At 35.9% G+C, this 19036-nt stretch overlaps 1 protein-coding gene across 2 annotated transcripts; it reads right to left on the reverse strand.

The window, feature by feature from the left end:
- Positions 1–1105: 1105 nt before the first annotated feature.
- Positions 1106–19011, reverse strand: LOC101967471 (tetratricopeptide repeat protein 39B). Of its 2 annotated transcripts, XM_005324558.4 has the most exons (3): positions 18635–19011; positions 17829–17892; positions 1106–3464 (listed from the first exon to the last, which is right to left on the reverse strand). In XM_005324558.4, exon 3 carries the CDS (start codon positions 3286–3288, stop codon positions 1468–1470), a length of 1821 nt encoding a protein of 606 aa, XP_005324615.1. In that variant the 5' UTR covers positions 3289–3464; positions 17829–17892; positions 18635–19011; the 3' UTR covers positions 1106–1467. The 2 variants fall into 2 exon arrangements, with proteins under 2 accessions (XP_005324615.1, XP_077885460.1); XM_078029334.1 differs by having other exon boundaries at positions 17829–19011.
- Positions 19012–19036: the final 25 nt, after the last annotated feature.

The following is a 19036-nucleotide window of genomic DNA, read 5'->3' on the forward strand; positions in this document are numbered from 1 at the left end:
CAAATTTTACACTGGCAAGGCAGAAAGAAAAGGGACCTTTTTCCAAGAAAGTTTTCTGCCCTAAAGAATAATGTGGTATTATTGTTAGTAGTACCAGTAATAATAATAAAAGAGGCTTATTGGCTCTATCTTTACATAGTAAAACCATGAGATAGGTACTATTGTTATCCCTATTTTACAGCTAAGGAAATGAAAGCAGACACACCCAGGATCATACAGTTATTTAGTAACAGAGCTAGAATACAAATCTCCTAGTTGGGCAAGCAACTACCTCTTAACCTCTTAACCACTAAACCATACTAATTAAATAATGGGGAATAACTAAGCACTATTGTTCACATAAAAGTTTATGGGGAAAATATTTTTAAAAGCAATTAATGCTAAATATGAACTATTGGTGCCTCATTGTGCTCCAATTGGCTATTTGGACACCCAAAGTATTAAGATAATGTACTATACTACTGTGTTTTACCAAGCAACACTTTCCCCAGCAACCTGTTTCAAAGGGTGACTACAAAGGGGACGGTTATATTTATCCTGACTTACTGGTCTGGTCTTTAGGAACTGATTTTTATCTCTAAGGCAGGTAAAACAATGTTGCCTCATCCCTTATAGTTTCCATTTAATCTCAGATTAGCCAAGCAACAATGGATAGATACAGGAGGTTTAATTATGTTGAAGAGCTGATCTTAATAAGAATTAACATTTTAGGGAGCACAATGAAAGGGAGGGTTCCTCTTCCTCCAAGAGCCTGGTCTTTTCTTTCTACCCAGTGACATATCCTTTTGGTCCCAATTATCTCCCAAGGGTTTATGTGTGTAGCAGGAGAGGTGTGCTTTTTTTTTTTTTTTTTTTTTTTTTGCTATCCTGTGGGAAATTACAAACCTTTATTTGAATTTCCTAATGAAAAAAGTTAAAAAATACTCCCCTTCACCCAATGGAAAAATTATTCTCTGATACAAAAAGCCAATAAAAGTGACTGTATGTAAGGGAAAAACATTCAGAATTTATGCTATTCTGTGTTATCACTGAAATATCATCAGTAAGACCTTCGAGATCATTTTCTTTAAAATTAAATAAAAAAAACATTTACAGGCCTCTGGTATCCTGAGTGTGGCCACTTTTCCTATTTTATTTGTAAGTTGTATACATTATCTAAGTTGGTGTTAAAAACTGCCTTGGAAGTTTTAAGACAATATTTTTACAATGTGAAGAAAGCATTTGCCTTTTCTTTTTCAAGAATGTTCGGTCACTCCATTTGCAAGTCTAATCATCACATTTAAACATAAGGAGAAAAAAAAGAGCGGAAAGAAATGGCCAATTCCTTTCTTATTTGTTACTGATCAGATCTTAGCAGCTGCCTCTTGAATTTCTTTTCCACAAAGAAATGATTTTTCTACCTGCTAATTATTTTGCTGGTTGTAGATATTCCACTTGTGCTAAACAAAAGCACACTTTGTGTTTAAATCACTTTTCTTTAGCTATTTGTTCAAGGGCTATATGAGCCCTAAACTGTAACCGGGCTTCCATGGAATAGTCTTTATAGTTCTTTATGTTGTCTAGATATTTTGTTGCACTGGCAAAATCTCCTTTCAGATAGTGTAGAATTCCAAGTTCATAGTAAGTATATGGCACCAAATAGTGGTCATATTTTAAAAACTTCTCCTTTTGAATAACACGATTAAAGTAATGCTCAGCCTTCAAATATTTGCCTAGGTGTTTCAGGCATAGCCCTTTCAGCAAATTTAAGAAACTTATGTCATCTGTGCCATATTCCTCATTTGGATTTTCCTGCAAAAGGTCTTTTCCTTTGTTAATTATTGATAGCCAGCTTGAAATAAGCTCTACTTTTTTGCTCATGACTCGGAAACCACTCCAGGCATAAATGAATTCCAGAAGGGGCTGTGCCGCAAACCAGCCTGTAGTAGTACCATAGCGCTGACCTTTCTCAGCAACAAACTTTTCTATTGGCACAGGGGTGCCTAAAATTTTGATTCTCAGGTTTTCCACATTTAAGAAGAGAGAGTTCATGTTATCATTTAGTGATTTCACAAAATCAGGAGGAAGTAAAGCCAATATGATAGCTTTACTGTACACATATATTGCCTTGGACCATCTGCTATGTATATACAGTAGATGGGCATAGTTGTAAGCCTGCTTCCAATCCTGCAGAAAAATGTGGCACCACATGAGTTCCCAGTAACAGAGGTGGTGAACCTGTTTCCATTCGTTCTGAGTAAAAATGCACTCATGTAATTTCAATTGTGCTTTTTCAAAATTTCCTCTCAACATACTAAAACGTGCATGAAAAAATTTAAGTACAACACAGTTTGGAAATTTCTGGAGGTATATGAGGAAGAGATTCTCTGTAGCCAAACTGGAAACTTTTTCAACACCAAAAGCTACATGGATGTAACTGTAATAAAAGAGTAGAGTGAAAACACTTAAAATATTATTTATATGAGTTTCAGATGCACTCTCATGAAGCAAAGCCAAGCCTACCTCTCTCTCCCCAGAAAGTCCAACAACATTGAGAAGTCTAAGTGTCTTTGGTGGCACAAGTGATAACATCAAATTAAATGATCCAAGTCCAAATTTTATCCCTCCAACCAAGTGTCTGTGGGCTTTGCTGTGGCCGTGAGGCATAAGAGTTAATACCTGTTGACAATCTTTGTATATTTGATAACTTGACCCAACGCTGAGCCCACTTTTAAGAAAACTAATCATACTGTCATCCTGTATAAATGCTATGGAAGATTTCAAGATCAAACACTCAGCATAGCAGACTTCTGCATGTAATTCTTCTTCTTTGACACCTCTTATTCCCTGTCTACTCACTATACGAGATAAAGTCATTATCCTAGTTCTTCTTCGGAAATTGTTACAGGTTTTCAAAGCTTCCTTTGCAGCATTCATCCCAATCTGTATGTCCTGTGGATCAAAAGTCAGGATGGCTTTCACAACCATAAGCATACTGTATAATAGGGCATGGTATGTGCTGTTTTTAGACCACGGGTAAATGAGATTTATTGCATCTGTGAATCTGTTATTTAGAAATAAGTATAGTCCAGTTGTGCATTCTTCCAAGGAAGACAGGAGATTCATTGTTGTTGCCATAGGGATAATTTCATAGGCATCTTCAAACTTTTCCTCCTGAACATTTTCTCTTTTACTTAGAGGAAGTGATCTACTAATGACATCCTGATCTTTTTCTCCTTCACTTAAAGTACGTGTACTGTTTAACTTGTCCTCCTGATCATTTTCTCTTTTTCCTAGAATAAGAGGCATATTTGCTTCTCCGCTTAGAGATGGGAAATATTCAAAGTGGAGTGACGTGGTTGAAATGAGGGTAGCTGCTGCTGTCTTAACCAGGGTCTCTTAGTCCACCCAAAGCTCCGTGTGGGGTATTGCTGTTAAAATGGAGGTAAACACACGACTAGCCGTGAGGTGCAGCACAAGGATATCTATGTCAGACAAGGGGGGAGAAAGATAATTTTATTTACCCATAAGAAGCCTTTCTGAAAGGTTTAAATCATAAAGAAAACATGCACTTTAAAAACATTCCAACATAAATCCTTTGTAAACAGAGAGTTATTTTGTAACCATTCCTTCAATATATCAATTTTTCAAGATCATGCTGTTGTGTATTTTACTGCAGAACTGTACTGTGAGAGCTGTGGAAAACCCTTGAATTGGAAAGGCCTTGAGGGACAAGAATCTGGCTGGAAAGAGAATGTGTCCACTCAGTTCTCCAGTTCAGACTAAGGAAGGGATGAATTGTCCAGACCAGAAAATAAAGATTATGGAAATGAAAAATCCCTCCCATGCTGTTAGCACCATCATGGCACTTGCACATAGTATGAATGCTAACTAGGTCTTAGCAAAACTAATATGGTCAGTTGTACAAGACTTTGGGTATGCAGAGAGCCATACAAACTAGAAAGACTTCCCAGTATTGTTGCCTTTAGAAAAAAGAAATTCAAATAAAACAATATTATCACAGCATTACTACAGTATCTTGGTAGGAAATCATTTCTTCTACCAGGAGTCATTTAACAACTGCAAGGTCAGGTGGGAGTGGGCATATTCAAGACCAATTATGAATAGCAAACTAATTTATTCATAATAACATGAGTGTTTCAATTAATCTATTTTAAAAAGTAAAAACCACTGGGGCTGAGGCTGTGGCTCAGTGGTAGAGCACTTGCCTAGCATGTGTAAGGCACTGGGTTCGATTCTCAGCACCACATATAAATAAATGAATAAAATAAAGATCCATGCATCTAAAAAATATTTAAAAAAAAAAGTAAAAACCACAAACATGACACTTAACAATAATTATTAAAATACTTTAGAAATGGGCACAGTGGCACCATCATCCCAGCAGCTAGGAAGGCTGAGGCAGGAGGATTGCAAGTTCAAAACCAGTATCAACAACTTAGTGAGGTCCTAAGCAACTTAGTGAGACTCTGTCTCAAAATAAAAAATAAAAAGGGCTTGGTTCAATCTTTAGTATGAAATATTTTTTTTAATTTTTAAAAAATTAAGTAGAATAATTACAAGTACATATGAATAATTAAGTATATACTTCAGAGAATATACCTAAATTTTGTTTGTTTTATGGTACTGGAGATTGAACTCAGGGGCACTCTACCACTGAGCTACAACCCCAGGCCTCCTCAGCCCTTTTTATTTTTTATTTTGAGACAGGGTCTCACTAAGTTGTTGAGGCTCGCCTTGAGCTAACAATCTTCCTGTTTTATTAGCCTCCTGAGTGACTAGGATTAGTGGTGTCCACCTCCATGCTCAGCACCTGGCTAAATTCTTTATTTCAATAAATAAAAAGTCAAGAGAGAGAGGTAAAGCAAGAAGGATAATCAAAGGAAAGAAGAGAAACACAGAAGAAAGAGATGCAGATTTTTATGAAGAAAGAAAAAAAACAAAGAAGGAAAATATGTTACATCCAAGGAAAAAATAATGGAGAAGACAGCCTCAGATGTATTATTTTAGGTAAATATTTGTTTTTATACCTTAGGGTTCGATAATGTTTCAGGGTATTAGCAACTGTAAAAACTATCCTTTGGAAAGCAGAGTTAATCACACAATTAGCTGAAACTTGGTTCTGAGTGGGAGAGCCAAATCATCCATTAGGAGGGAAATTAATCTTTGGGTGGCAACAAAAGTGGCTAGGGCTAGGGGTGCAGTGGTAGAGCACTTGCCTATCATGTGAGGGCCTGGGTTTGATCCCCAGTACTGGGGTCAGGGAGTAGTGGCTAGATCAAGGTTATCCAGATCCACCTGGGCAACAGCCAAGTTCAATCCAAGGACAGTATCCTTTCTTCTGGCCTAAATCAAGATGTTTTCAAATTATATTCCATAGACTATTCTCCATTCAAGATAACCCAAAATTTTACTTTGTCTGAAACTTTATCTAAATCTGTTAGCATAATCACCCCAACACTGTTAACAGACAGATAGATAGATAGATAAATAAATAAATAGTGACTAAAGGGGATATACAAAGCACAGGTAAAGAGGATTTTTCTTTTTTCTTTTCTTTTTTTGGTGATACTAGGGATCAAACAAAGGGCCCCACAAATGGTAGGCAAGTGTTCTAACACTGAGCTATAGCCCCCTGAATATATATATTTTTAAGTGTCAGTCTTCTGATCATGTCTTTTGTATGTCTTGACCAACAATAATGACTGGCACTTAGCTAAATTAGCATTTATCAAATGGTTATGATAGTTTTCAATTTGTATATACTAAAATTCAAGATGAAATAGTCACTTAAGCATTTAAGCTAGGTGTGGTGACACACCTGTAATCCTAGTGACTCAGGAGGCTGAGGCAGGAGGATCCCAAGTTAAAGACCAGCTTTAGCAATTTAGTGAGGCCCTAAGCAACTTAGCAAGACCTTGTCTCAAAATAAAAATAAAAAGAGCTGGGTCTCAGTTGGTAGAGTACTTGCCTTTCATGCATGAGGCCATGGGTTCAATCCCTAGCACACACACACACACACAAAAAAAAAGCCACATCCATGGGGATTTGGCTCAGTGGTAAAAGAACCTCTGGGCTCCATCCTCAGTACCAAAAAAAAAAAAAAAAAAAGAGAGAGAGAAGAGAAGAAATAGTCATTTAATTGTTAATACTATCAATCAGTTAATACTTTTAAAAAAATATTTATTTTTTAGTTGTAGGTGGACACAATATCTTTATTTTATTGATTTATTTTTATGTGGTACTGAGGATCAAACCCAGTGACTCACACATGCTAGGCAAGTGCTCTACCACTGAGCTACAACCCAAACTGAGGCCTTATGTTCTTAACATAGAGTTCCTATTTATCAGTAAGACAGATAAAACATTCCAACAGAAAAATCAGCAAAGAACATGAATAGTTAACAAGCTTAATGTTTGGCCTGTGAATCAAAATCAAATTGAAAAATAAGATATCTTTAAAAATCAAATTTGGCAGATTAAAAAATCATTAACACTTGGTATTAATGAAGCTGCAGTGACCAAATGCCCTTTTAGACTTGTTGCCAGATGTATAAATGGGTGTAACCACTTTGGAGAGCTAATTGATAACATTCATTTTTTTTCTTTGCAGTACTGGAGATCAAATCTTATGCATGTTAGGCATACGTTGTTCCACTGAGTTATATCTCTAGCTCCTAACAATATGCTTTAAAAGCTTATACATTTTTCATACTCTTTTACTCAGCAATTTCATTTATGGAATTAAAATAATAATGATTATTATTAGTTGTACCTGGGATTGAACCCAGGGCTTTGCAAATGCTAGGCAAGCACTCAACCACTGAGCCACATGCCCAGATCTTTTTTTTTTTTTTTTGTCTCAACTAAGTTGCTTAGGCAACTTGTTCTTGAACTTGTAATTCTACTGCCTGCCTCAGCCTCCTGAGTAACTGAGATTATAGGTATGCATCACAGTACCCAGCTACTTATATAATTGTTCTAAAGAAATAATCGAAATATGCATGGATATTTATATAAGTTATATTCACTTCAGCATTTATTTATAACATATAAAATGAAAGCAATCTAAATTTTTTATAACAAAGGAACCCTACAATGGTATACTCTACAAACATTATATTCTTGAAAAAGAAAATTTAATGACTTAGATAATTGTTGATAGTGCAATGTACTGTATTAGGGTTATCCAGAGAAACCAAACCAATAAAGAAAAATCCATATCCATACATCTGTATCATCTACCTACCTATCGATGTATCTTTCTATGGAGATTTGTTGTAAAGAATTGGCTCAAGGGCTGGGGTTGTGGCTCAGTGGTAGAGTGCTTGACTGGCACTTGAGGCACTGGGCTTGATCCTTAGCACCACATAAAAATAAATAAAGTAAATATACTGTTGGCCATCTACAACTAAAGAAAAAAATATTTTTAAAAAATTGGCTCAAGCAATTAAGGAGGCTGAGAAGTCCCAAGATCTTCAATCTGCAAGCTGGAAACTCAGGAAAGCCATTGGCATAGTAGTTCCAGTGAGAGTCTGAAGGCCCCAGAATGAGGTGTTCCAATAGTGTGAATTTTAATCTCCAAACTGACAGAATGGAAACCCAAGAAGAGATAATTCTTCAGTTCTGTTTAGAAGGCAGGAAAAGATGGCTATCTCATTCAGTCAGCCAGGTAGAAGGAGTTCCTACCCAAAGTTTTTTTTTTTTTTTCCCTATCAAGGTCCAAATATTTGGATGAAGCCTGCCCACATAAAGCAGGCAATCTGCTTGACTCAAATGTTAATCTCACTCAGAAACAACCTCATAGACCTACCCAGGATAATGTTTGACCAAAAGCCCGGCAGCTGGTGACCCAGTCAAGTTGAAACATAAAGTCAAACATCACATGCACTAAGCAAATACAGCAGGGCTTTACAAAATGATACATTTTTTTCCCTAAAGAAACAACATACACATGGATAAAAACTGGAATTATATATCCCAGATGATTAAAGATGGTTATCCCTGGGTGGTGTGACTGTGGATAACATTTATAGAGCTCTTTGATTTATGATGAGTTTGTCATGGAGTTATATCCCCATAAACCCATCATAAGTCAAAAATATTAAGTTCAAAATGCATTTATTATCTGGCTAAACTCCTTGTAAAGTAAAAATATAAGTTGAACCATAATAAGTCAAGGATTATCTATATCCATTTTATCTAATAACATTCAACAAATATTAAGCATCTAAGATACAAGAACTGTGCTAAGAATTAGGCATACAATAGTTAGATTTGGTCCATCCCGCACAATATTCATAGTCTAGTATTTGTGCTTTATTCTATTTTACCCAAAGTCAAAGTCAAAGTTTGCCCAAGTCACTGTATGCACAGTCAGGGTTTAAGCCCAGGTTAGAGGTCATAGTCATAGTCAGCACCCTGTACATTATAGTATTATTTCAACTTCTATTTTAAAAGTCATTTGACAAGGGGTTGGAGTTGTGTCTCAGTGGTAGAGTGCTTGCCTGGCATGTGTGAGGCCCTGGGTTTATCCTCAGCATTGCATATAAATAAATAAAAGATCCACTAACAACTAAAAATTATTTTTTAAAAAAGTAATTTGACAAAAATTTATTGACCACCTACTTTGTGCATGGCAGTTCTATGTTTGTGCAAACATGAAATATACCTCGTTTTCAAAATGCCTAAAGATTTACAATAGCAAGGGGGAAGGCTCTCATTGAAAAAGAAATATTTTGAAAGACTATAGGGACATCTTAGCTTTGGGATAAGATTAGGAGCCATAAAAATCCTAGGAAACCCAAGGGCTGGGGTTGTGGCTCAGTGGTAGAGCACTCACCTAGCACATGTGAGGCACTGGATTCGATCCTCAGTACCACATTAAAACAAAGGTATTGGGGCTGGGATTGTGGCTTAAACAAAGGTATTGTTGGGCTGGGGTTGTGGCTCAGTGGTAGAGCACTTGCCTAGCATGCAGGAGGCACTAGGTTAGATTTCCCCAACAGCACATAAAAAACTAAATAAACAAAATAAAGAAATTTTGTCCATCTACAACTAAAAAATATTTTTTAAAAAATCCTAGGAAAACTTTCTACATGATTTAGCCATTGGGAGACAATAATGGTAGAAGGGGTAAAACTCTACTAGCAAAAATATAGGCAAATGCTAGGTAAATATACTTTGAGGTAACTTAAGAGATAACAGATTGGCTGGGTATGGTGGCACATGCCTGTAATCCCAGTGGCTTGGGAGGCTGGGGCAGGAGGATTACAAATTCAATTGCCTCAGCAATTTAGCAAGGCCCTAAGCAACTCTGTGAAACCCTGTCTCTAAATAAAATACAAAATAGAGGGCTGGGGCTGTAGCTTATTGGTAGAGTTCCTGCCTCACACTGGGAAAACAAAAAAAGCAAGAATAATTGTTATTAAATCTGAAATAAGGAAGCCAAATCAATTTGGTGTAAATATGCATATATATTTATGAGTTTAGATCCTGTTAAGATTCTTTGAGGGCAAGGTCCACATGTTTATTATCTTTATGATAAGCTTGCCCTTATTAGGAGCATAGTACAAGCTTTTGAAGAAGAAAAAATGAAAGGGAATATACATATCTTTTTTAAATTATTTTTTATTTTATTTTTTGTTATGATTTGTTAAATATGAGTATACATATCTTTACTGTGGTTGTAAATTAAATGTGTAAAGAAAGTGTAAAGTGATTTACACTATTCCCCAGAATTCCAAGAAAAGATACATTAATATTCCTCTTTTTCCTTTTATGGAAGGTTTTCATGGAAAACAAAACCTGGACCTCCTTAGCACCTCATTTAAGACATTTAACTGAAGAGAAGCTGTCTCCCTGGAATCTGAGGGGATGGAAAATTGTGCGAAAATAAGTGGAACTAGCAAAATTCAGAAAAGTTTGGTTCTTTACACTTGAGAAGACCAACTGAGAATTTTAACCTCATAATTAAGATTATCTGTATGAGAAACACTATATGAGTAACCTTGAGAGCTAATCTGTAAGAGAAATTCAGCTGCATGTAGACAGGGGAGAGTCAATAGGGATACTTGTTCATAAAAATGCAATAAACAACTTCCCTTGGTGTGTAACCAGACAGAATAATCCTAGGATAGAGGGGAATGTTGAGTTTTTTTTTTTTGTTGTTGTTGTTGTTGCTTTTTAATATCAATGAAAAATGGTAGTATACTTGCAGGTTTGTAGATAGATTTTTATAACATAAAACAAATGTGTCCCTATGATCTTCAAATAATTGATAAAAATCCAAAACAAATCACTTCTAGGGAGGTAATGTGAGGCAAAAGGAACCTCTCTGATGGTCTGGGAGTATGGCTCAGTGTTAAGACACTTTCCTCGCATGCGCACGGTCCTGTGTTTGATTCCCCAGTACCATAAAACAAACATCTCCCTGGAATAGGCTCAGAATCAGTCCAGAAAGTAGCTATACTACCTTTGAGAAATCATCCATTTGCAAATGTTAATTGAGCAATAACCATGTAAAGACAGTGAAATAGGTGTTTTGTTTTGTTTTGTTTTGGTTTGGTTTGGTTTTTTGAGACAGGGTCTTTCTGAGTTGCTTAGAGCCTGGCTAAATTGCTGAAGCTGCCTTCCAATTTGGGATCCTCCTCCCTCAGCCTCCTGGGTCGCTGGGATTATAGGTGCTACTTGTGCCTGGCTGAAATAAGTTTTTAGTAAAATTCATTAATTTAACAACTCCTATTGTGCAATAAATGGCTAAGTCAGAAGAAGTTAAGAAGGGCTATAAAAAAAATAAAGTTGTGTAAAAGGTATCCAGGGTGTGGGGAAGGGTATATGGCCATGTTTAAAAATTATTACAGAAGTATTATATTTGTTTATAAAAACAAACCCTTCAAATAATAGGGAAGACTAAACAGTTAAAAACTGAAAGCTCTTCCCTATCTTCCACCCAATCCCACTTCCCAGGGCAACCACAATTAATAGTTAGGGAGCATATTAATGTTAGATTATACCTCTATTAACTATCTCCCACTTAGTTCCTCCATTACTATTTCCACTTAAACTATTTGTAATTATTTTTCAAAATAAGATGACATTTAATTTTTTCATCTTATAAGAGTGCATGTAGATCATAAGAAATCAAAAAATGATCAAAGTGCATGTAAACTTCACTCCTAATATTCCTCAACAACAGATAGCCTTTTATTATCTCCATTTTCTCTTGAGAAATCTAAAGCCTAAAATGACAAGTACAGTACTATGTTTCAGTTTACACAGCTACTAGCCAGTGATTTCTTAGTTCAAATTGGAATTTTTCTACTTTCAGGCACCCCCACCAGTTAAAAAAAAATTATAGAAATCTGTGAAATACAGGAAAGTGAGAAAATTACTTTTATTAATACCAATTTATTTTTATAAATCCAACAAGTACACATATATTTGAATTTGGAGTCTGCTTTTGTTACTTAACTGTGTATCATGAATATATTTCTGATGTTAAAAATTTTTCTACTTAGTGAGGTGTAGTGGCGCCTGCTTATAATCCTAGCAGCTTGGAAGGCTGAGGCAGGAGGATCACAAGTTCAAAGCCAGCCTCAGTACCTTAGCAAGGCCCTAAGCAACTCAGTGAGACCCTGTCTCTAAATAAAATTAAAAAAAAAAAAAGGCTGGGGATGTGGCTCAGTGGTTAAGCGCCTCTAGGTTCAATCCCTGGTACCAAAATAAAAATTCTTCTACGTGATTTTTATTTTATTTTTAAATTTTATTTTCATTTGTTCTAATTAGAATCATTTTGACAACACATCATATATATACGGACTGTAATTTCTCTTTTGTCTGGTTGTACAGATATATTCTACATGATTTTTAAGTGACCATATTTCAATCCCTTTTTGTTTGATTTTCAGGCTATATCCAATTTTTGACATTATAAATAAGATTGTAAAACATTTTTGCATATAAATCTTTATGCTTAACTTTGATTATTTCCAACAATAAATTCCAGGAAATGGAAATGCTGAGCTAAAGTACATTTAAAAAACATATTACCATGTTAACCTACAAATACATGGTATCAGGCTGGGGATGTGGCTCAAGCGGTAGCGCGCGCTCACCTGGCATGTGTGCGGCCCGGGTTCGATCCTCAGCACCACATACAAACAAAGATGTTGTGTCCGCGGAAAAATAAAAAGTATTTAAAAATTCTCTCTCTCTCTCTCTCTCTCTCTCTCTCTCTTTAAAAAAAATACATGGTATCATTTCTCTGTACTCGTGAGAAAAATAGTGTGTTGTTTTTAAATTTGCATTTATTAATGAAGATAAATATATATATTTTTTCAGTACTGGAGACTGAACTCAGGGGTGTTCTACCAATGAGCTACATCCCCAGCATTTTTTATTTTACTTTGAAACTCAGGCTTGCTAAGTTGCTGAAGCTGGCCTGGAACTTGCAACCCTCCTGCCTCAGCCTCCTGAATCTAGGATTACAGTTGTGCACCACTATACCTGCATGAATTTAAAAAAAAAAAATTTGTAGTTGTAGATGGACAGAGTGCCTTTATTTTATTTATTTTTTCCTATATGGTGCTAAGGATTGAACCCAGTGCTTCACACAAGCTAGGCAAGCACTCTGCCACTGAGCTATATAGCCCCAGCCCTGCATGATTTTTTTTTTATGAGGATAAATCATGCTTGTTAGTTACTATCAACTCTAGATACTTGGATTTGGAGATTGGAAATAAAAGGATTGGTGGGATGGGATCAAACATTTTATATATCAAAAAAGCATATAAGATTTTAAAAATTACTGTTAGCATCCTCTTACTTAAAAAAGGTAGAGGAGAACTGGGGATGTAGCTCAGTGGTAGAGTACTTGCCTAGCCTTCACAAGGCTCTGACATTCCTAAAGCCCTGGGTTTAAACACCAGAACTATAAAACTAAAAACAAAATAGTTGGGGAACTACTACTACTACATTTTAAAACACACACACATACACACCATATATATATATATATATATATATATATATATATATATATATATATATATATAGACACACACACACACATATATACATATATGTATATATAGAGCCACATCCCCAGACCTTTTTATTATTATTATTATTATATATAATAAAATCTAGGAGATATATATAATATTTGCAAAATAAAGGATAGTTCATCCCAAAAGAAGAGAGGTTGGCAATAATTCTGAGATTGGAGAAACTTTGTCAAAGTCCAAACTGATGGTCCTTATAGCAGGATTTGGAAACCATTGCACTCATCATATTGCTGTTCTTAATCTTAATTCCATTAGAGAAACAAGATGATTAGACTAGTGAGCTCATAAAATTTCTCTTGCCTCTGAATTTCAAGCCATTTTTTTCAAAAGTAGTTTAATTATCTATATAGGAATTGTAATATATTGTCAATAGCTTTGGAATATATTTTGTTTTGTTTTTGTTTTTATGAGACAGGGCCTCACTATGCTCCCAGACTGGCTAGGAACCCATGATCCTCCTGCCACAGCTTTTCAAGTAGCTGGGGCTACAAGTACATACTATGACACCTGGCTGGAATAGACGTTTTATTTGCCTTTTTTTTTCCCTCTCTAAGGTATGCCTAATTTTTATACATTAGCTTAAAAGACCAAATAATAATTGTTATAATAAAAAAGTAAATATTTTTCTGTCTTATCTCTTTTTTCTCTGTGTTCTGCTGGGATCAAACTTGGCAAGTGCTCTGCCACTGAGCTATATCCCTGGCCCTTCCTATCCCGTCTCCATTGTTCATGAACACATCTTCTCATTAAACAGGCAATTGTCTTTGGATAGAACCCTTAAGAAGTTTTCAGAATTTGAATTTGGGATTCTTAGGAATCTAATTTACTTGAAGATTTCTTAACTGAAATGTTGCTTTTTAAATGTGTCAATATTTTTTCTCTCTGTGGATTGGGTCACATAAGAAAAGTGCCAATTTAATTATTATTGAAGTCAATGAATAAAGGCAAAGATGTCTCATAGAAAGTTAGCTGGCCATTCGAGGATGGTCACCATGTTCTAGTGTCTTGTCCTCAGGTTTGCAGAAATAAAATTTCTATTTTGTCAATAAACTCACACCATATCAAATTTTTAGCAACTGACACAAGCTAGTCAAACTATTACTTCTAACAGAAAACATTTATTAAATATTCAGGATCTGCTAGATACTGTGCAATGTTATTTACCTCATCTGATCCTAACAACATTCTGAGATAGGTACTCCTACTGAACACCATTTTATAGGCGAGAAAGCTAAAGAGATGTTAAATAATTTGGTTAAAGGTCAAAAGTAGGCTGCTATTAACCTGAGGGGCCAAACTTCAAACCCAACTCTGTCATATTCCAGAACTTTTATGCTATTTTCTTTTTTGTACGAGGGATTGAACCCTGGGGTGCTTAACCACAGAGCCACATCCACAGATCTTTTTATTATTTTTATTTTGAGGTAGGGTCTTGCTAAATTGCTAAAACTGGCTTTGAACTTGTAATTCTCCTGCCTCTACATTTCAAGTTGCTGGGATTATAGGCGTGTACTGCCTCACTCAGGTGAGTTTATGCTCTTAATCATTATATTACTCTCTCACCTTAGAAAAGGATTTATTACCTAAAATGTTTTTTTAGAGTATGGTTTCTTTCCTTTTAATATTTTTTGGTTGTAGATGAATATAATACCTTTATTTTATTTATTTATTTTTATATGGTGCTGAGGATCAAACCTAGTGCCTCACACATGCTAGGCAAGCACTCTACCACTGAGCAACAACCCCAGCCCCCACTAAAATGTTCTTATTAATTTATAGAAGAGAATCATTTCCACAGACTAGAAATTAAATAAGCTGGGCACATGGTGACATAGTCACTGTAAACATAGTGACTTGGGAAGCTGAGGCAGGAGGATTCCAAATTCAAGGCCAGCCTCAGCAATTTTAGTGAGGCCCTAAGCAATTTAGTGGGACTTTGTCTCAAAATAAAAAATAAAATGATCTGAGGATGTGACTCATGGGTAAAATGTCCCTGGGTTAAATCCCTAGTACCAAAAAAAAAAAAAAATTACAGAACAGGCTGGGGATGTAGTTCATTCCTGGGTCCAACACCCCTCTACCCCCAAATAAAATCAAAGAAAAGACAATGGTCTTAAATAGTGTCACTCTAAGTACAGCCAAGTGCTGGTTAATAAGGTAGGTTCCTTAAGTGAATCCCATATTTAAGGAAATAAATTTATTTCTGCAAAATTTGGCCCCTCAGGTTAATAGCAGCCTACTCTTGGAGTAGACTTTGAAATCTGCATGGTTAATAACACCCCAAGCAATTCTATGCCTGAATTAGGAACGACCGGGCTCTAATCCCTGAGCCTGCCCCATAAAAGATCCCCAAGCCTGTTTTGCCTCTCTCCATTTATGGAGAGATGTGCCTCTATTTGTCAGCTCTGACAAATAAACTCTTGTGTGTATCTTTGCCTGGTTACCAACTTTTATTTTCTCGTTTGCCCGTCTCCTGATTCCTCACTTTGCTTTCAACTTGAAGAGACCCTCAGCAATATAGTGAGATTCTGTCTCAAAATAAAAAATAAAAGTACTGGGATGTAGCTCAGTGGTAAAGTGTCCCTGGGTTCAATCCTCAGTACCAAAAATCATAAATAAATAAATAAAATACATTATTTTAGTGATTGGATTCCCTCCTACAAGATTCCCTCCTTCCAAGATAGTGCTGAATAAATCAAGCTAGCTCTCTAGTGAAGATACCAAGTTCCTTTCATTAATTTTCTTTTGTTTACAGAGGGAACAATACCATTGATTAACTTAAGTCTTTAAAGATTTCATGGTTTTACACTTTTTAATACAATCAGGCATTTCTCAGAAAGTCACAATTCCTTAGATTGTTTTAAACCCATAAACCATTTATTTAAGTCTTTTTTCTTTCTTTTTTTTTTTTTTTTTTTTACAGTGGGGCACTCCTACATCACATTTCTCCTCTCTCAGTTTCAATCTTCCAAGTTAGTCAAAGGACTTTATTGCTCTCCCCACCATTCATATGGTAGTACTGATTATAAGTTAGTACTCGACTAATGAGAAGTTAATTTTTTATGTAGTATGAAAGAATTATGAACAAGCTTCTATGAATGTTTTCTTCCCAGAATTTCCTAATAGCATTCTGGAGGGATTAGTAGATCATAAAATTTTGAAAGAAAAGAAAGCTGTAGTTGAATATGGTTGTTTGGATTGACCTACAGTGCATACAAAAATATAGCACATACATAAATACATATTAAAAGACTGTTCTTACAATAGATACTTGTGTAAAAGATTTAAATTTTCTTTCCTCTTGTTTTAAGGTTTTCACATCCAAGCCAAAATGGTGACAATAGCTTAAAAGTGAAACTAAAATGGTGAAGGAAGTAAGATTAAAAAGTGAACTTTTCTTTAATGCTAGACTGGAAATATCGAAGGTAGGAACAGCAGACTTTTAAAAATTGATGTAAAAAGATTATAAATTACTCTCACTTCCTAAACTGATCATATGCTAAGATTTAACAACGGGAACATGTTAAGAATTGCTCAATATTTCATATCAGAAAATATTAGGTTATTTGTTGAAGTGAATTAAGTAATTCTGACATTTAAAATGAGTCTGGAAACATGATCTTGACATGGAATTCTAGAGGTAGAAAATGACATGGTAAAAATAATTTGAGAGAGAATCAGCAGTAATAAAAGTACTCTGCACAATAAAATCTCCCTGATTTGCACCTACATTTAGTGAAAAGAACTGATTGTGTGTTCTTGCAGAAATAATATTTAGTATAGTAGTGTATGTGTATGGAAACAGTATACAATATGATTATTTTGTCTTGACTTAGCAAAGCCTGATCAAGAATTGGTTCTGCTGTAACAGGGATAAATCATAGTTAGTAATAAGCCTATCAAATACCTGTCTGAAGAGAGGCATATTAGAAGAGTCAGGAGTTTATCTCTTTTCTTTTCTTTTTGGTGGTGCTGAAGATCCAACCCAGGGCAGGCTAGGCAAGGCTCTATCACTAAGCTATATCCTCAGGTTCCCCCTTTTCCTTTAACATATTTGAAAGCAGTTTTTTATAAGTTGGAAAACTGCTTCTGTTTGCACTATTATTATTTGTTTATAAATTCTCTTTGGTATAATAGACTTTGTGTTTAGAACAAAAAAAAATATTCATTGAGGCCTTTTATGAGCTATGTGGTATATAACAGGAACTATCTTTCAGTAAATTATCTATGCTAGTCCAATGGTAGTTTTCACAAATTCATTAAATTCTTTTTTTTTTTTTTTTGTACTGTGGATTAAACTACTCAGGGGTACTCAACAACTGAGCAACATCCCCAGCCCCATTTTGTATTTTATTTAGAGACAAGGTCTCACTCAGTTGCTTAGGGCCTTGCTAAATTGCTGAGGCTGGCTTTGAACTTGAGATCCTTCTGACTCAGCCTCCCAGCCGCTAGAATTACAGGTGTGTGCCATGTTCCAGGTTATAAATCATTAAATTTTTAATAGAAGAAAGTGAAATTAGTGAAGCATTACAGAATTGATATTGTCTTTCATAAAGTATATAAAAATCTTGATAAGAATTATTTAATGCTTTTCAGAACCCTATTAAGTAGATAAAAACAAAAATCAATAAGATTTGGGGAGAACAAATATTACACCCTCTATGGAGCTTTCATTTTCTTGCCACATATGTTCTTGAGACTAATTATTTTCATAATTTGATAAATTTGAAGAACTATATACATATAAATTTATAGCATTACCTGGAGAGAATCCATACTTTATTCACCAAGTAGGCCTCCTTTCCTTGTACTCTGCATCACACACCTACACACACCAAGTGAAGTTACAACAGATGAAAAAGATAAAACTACAAATACCTAAATATTTCCTCTTTTATGTGTAACATTTCCAACTCTCATGCATTCCAGATTTAACATCTATGGTTGGGGGCAGGGGTGACAAAAGTAACTTAACTCTGTATTTTTGGAGTTGGTGTCTGGCAAATTCATTGCATAAAATCAAAACTGGATTTTAAGCAATTTTTAATGTAATGAAAAGGTGTTCATTTATTTGATGGATGTTGAGTGGTAGTGTATCAAGCAAAGTTGCTATCCCTGCTGAGGTGAGATACTCACTGATGACCTAAACTAAACCTCCCAAGCCCCAGGATCCGAGTATTAGTGGATGAGATGTGTTACTACAATACAAAGCAGAAAGCACTAGAAAGAAAGAACAAATAAATCTGTACTTCAGATGCAAATAATTTCCTAATGGCCACTAGCCAAAATGCTTTAAGGATTTAGGATTTTATCACAATTTCAACATAACTAGGAAGAACTCCCACAATTCTATTCTTTGTCCCACAGAATCCAAAAACTCCGACCAACCACGTGGAAGATTAAATTGGTGACTTGTTCTAAAGGGGGTGGAGGGTCGGTGTAGAGCAGGGGAATTATCACCCAAAGTCTCTGGGGGGCATCACCCCTTTTGAGGCCTATGGTGCAAAGACCATTACGAAGAATGGCGGGGTTCGTGGAGTTCTCACCCTGGGCACACTCTCGATTACCTCTGATGAGCCCCAAAGATCTCTGAGTAGCAGACTAGGTCAGGCCCCCCAAAAGAAAGGCGGCGATAACTGCAACCTCAGCGGTTAAAGTGTACAGCCTATAGGCGGGTCTAAAGCACCTGTGCTAAAGATTACTATCGCTGAGGATTCCTAGACTGAAAAATGAAAAGGGGTAGGGGGTAAAGGGTAGGGGGAAGGGAAGGAAGAGCCCGGGGGTTCAGAGAAAGGGGGAGGGGAAGGGAGGGGATGGAGCGGCAAGCCGCGGGGAAGACTACAGGTTTACAGGCGGGATCGTGATGTTCCCATGGAAACGTATCCCTCCGCCCGTGACCAGCGCCTTGGCCTCTTCAGTTCCCTCCGCGCCGCTTCTCGGATGTTTCCGCCCAGCTCCTTTGTGCCGCG

Source organism: Ictidomys tridecemlineatus, chromosome 12 (assembly GCF_052094955.1).
Source record: "Ictidomys tridecemlineatus isolate mIctTri1 chromosome 12, mIctTri1.hap1, whole genome shotgun sequence".
In the NCBI taxonomy this organism is placed as follows: Eukaryota; Metazoa; Chordata; class Mammalia; order Rodentia; family Sciuridae; genus Ictidomys; species Ictidomys tridecemlineatus.

Coding starts and splice junctions, on each gene's coding strand:
- LOC101967471 (XM_005324558.4), bottom strand. CDS start 3,288: ATGCCTCTTATTCTAGGAAAAAGAGAAAATGATCAGGAGGACAAGTTA.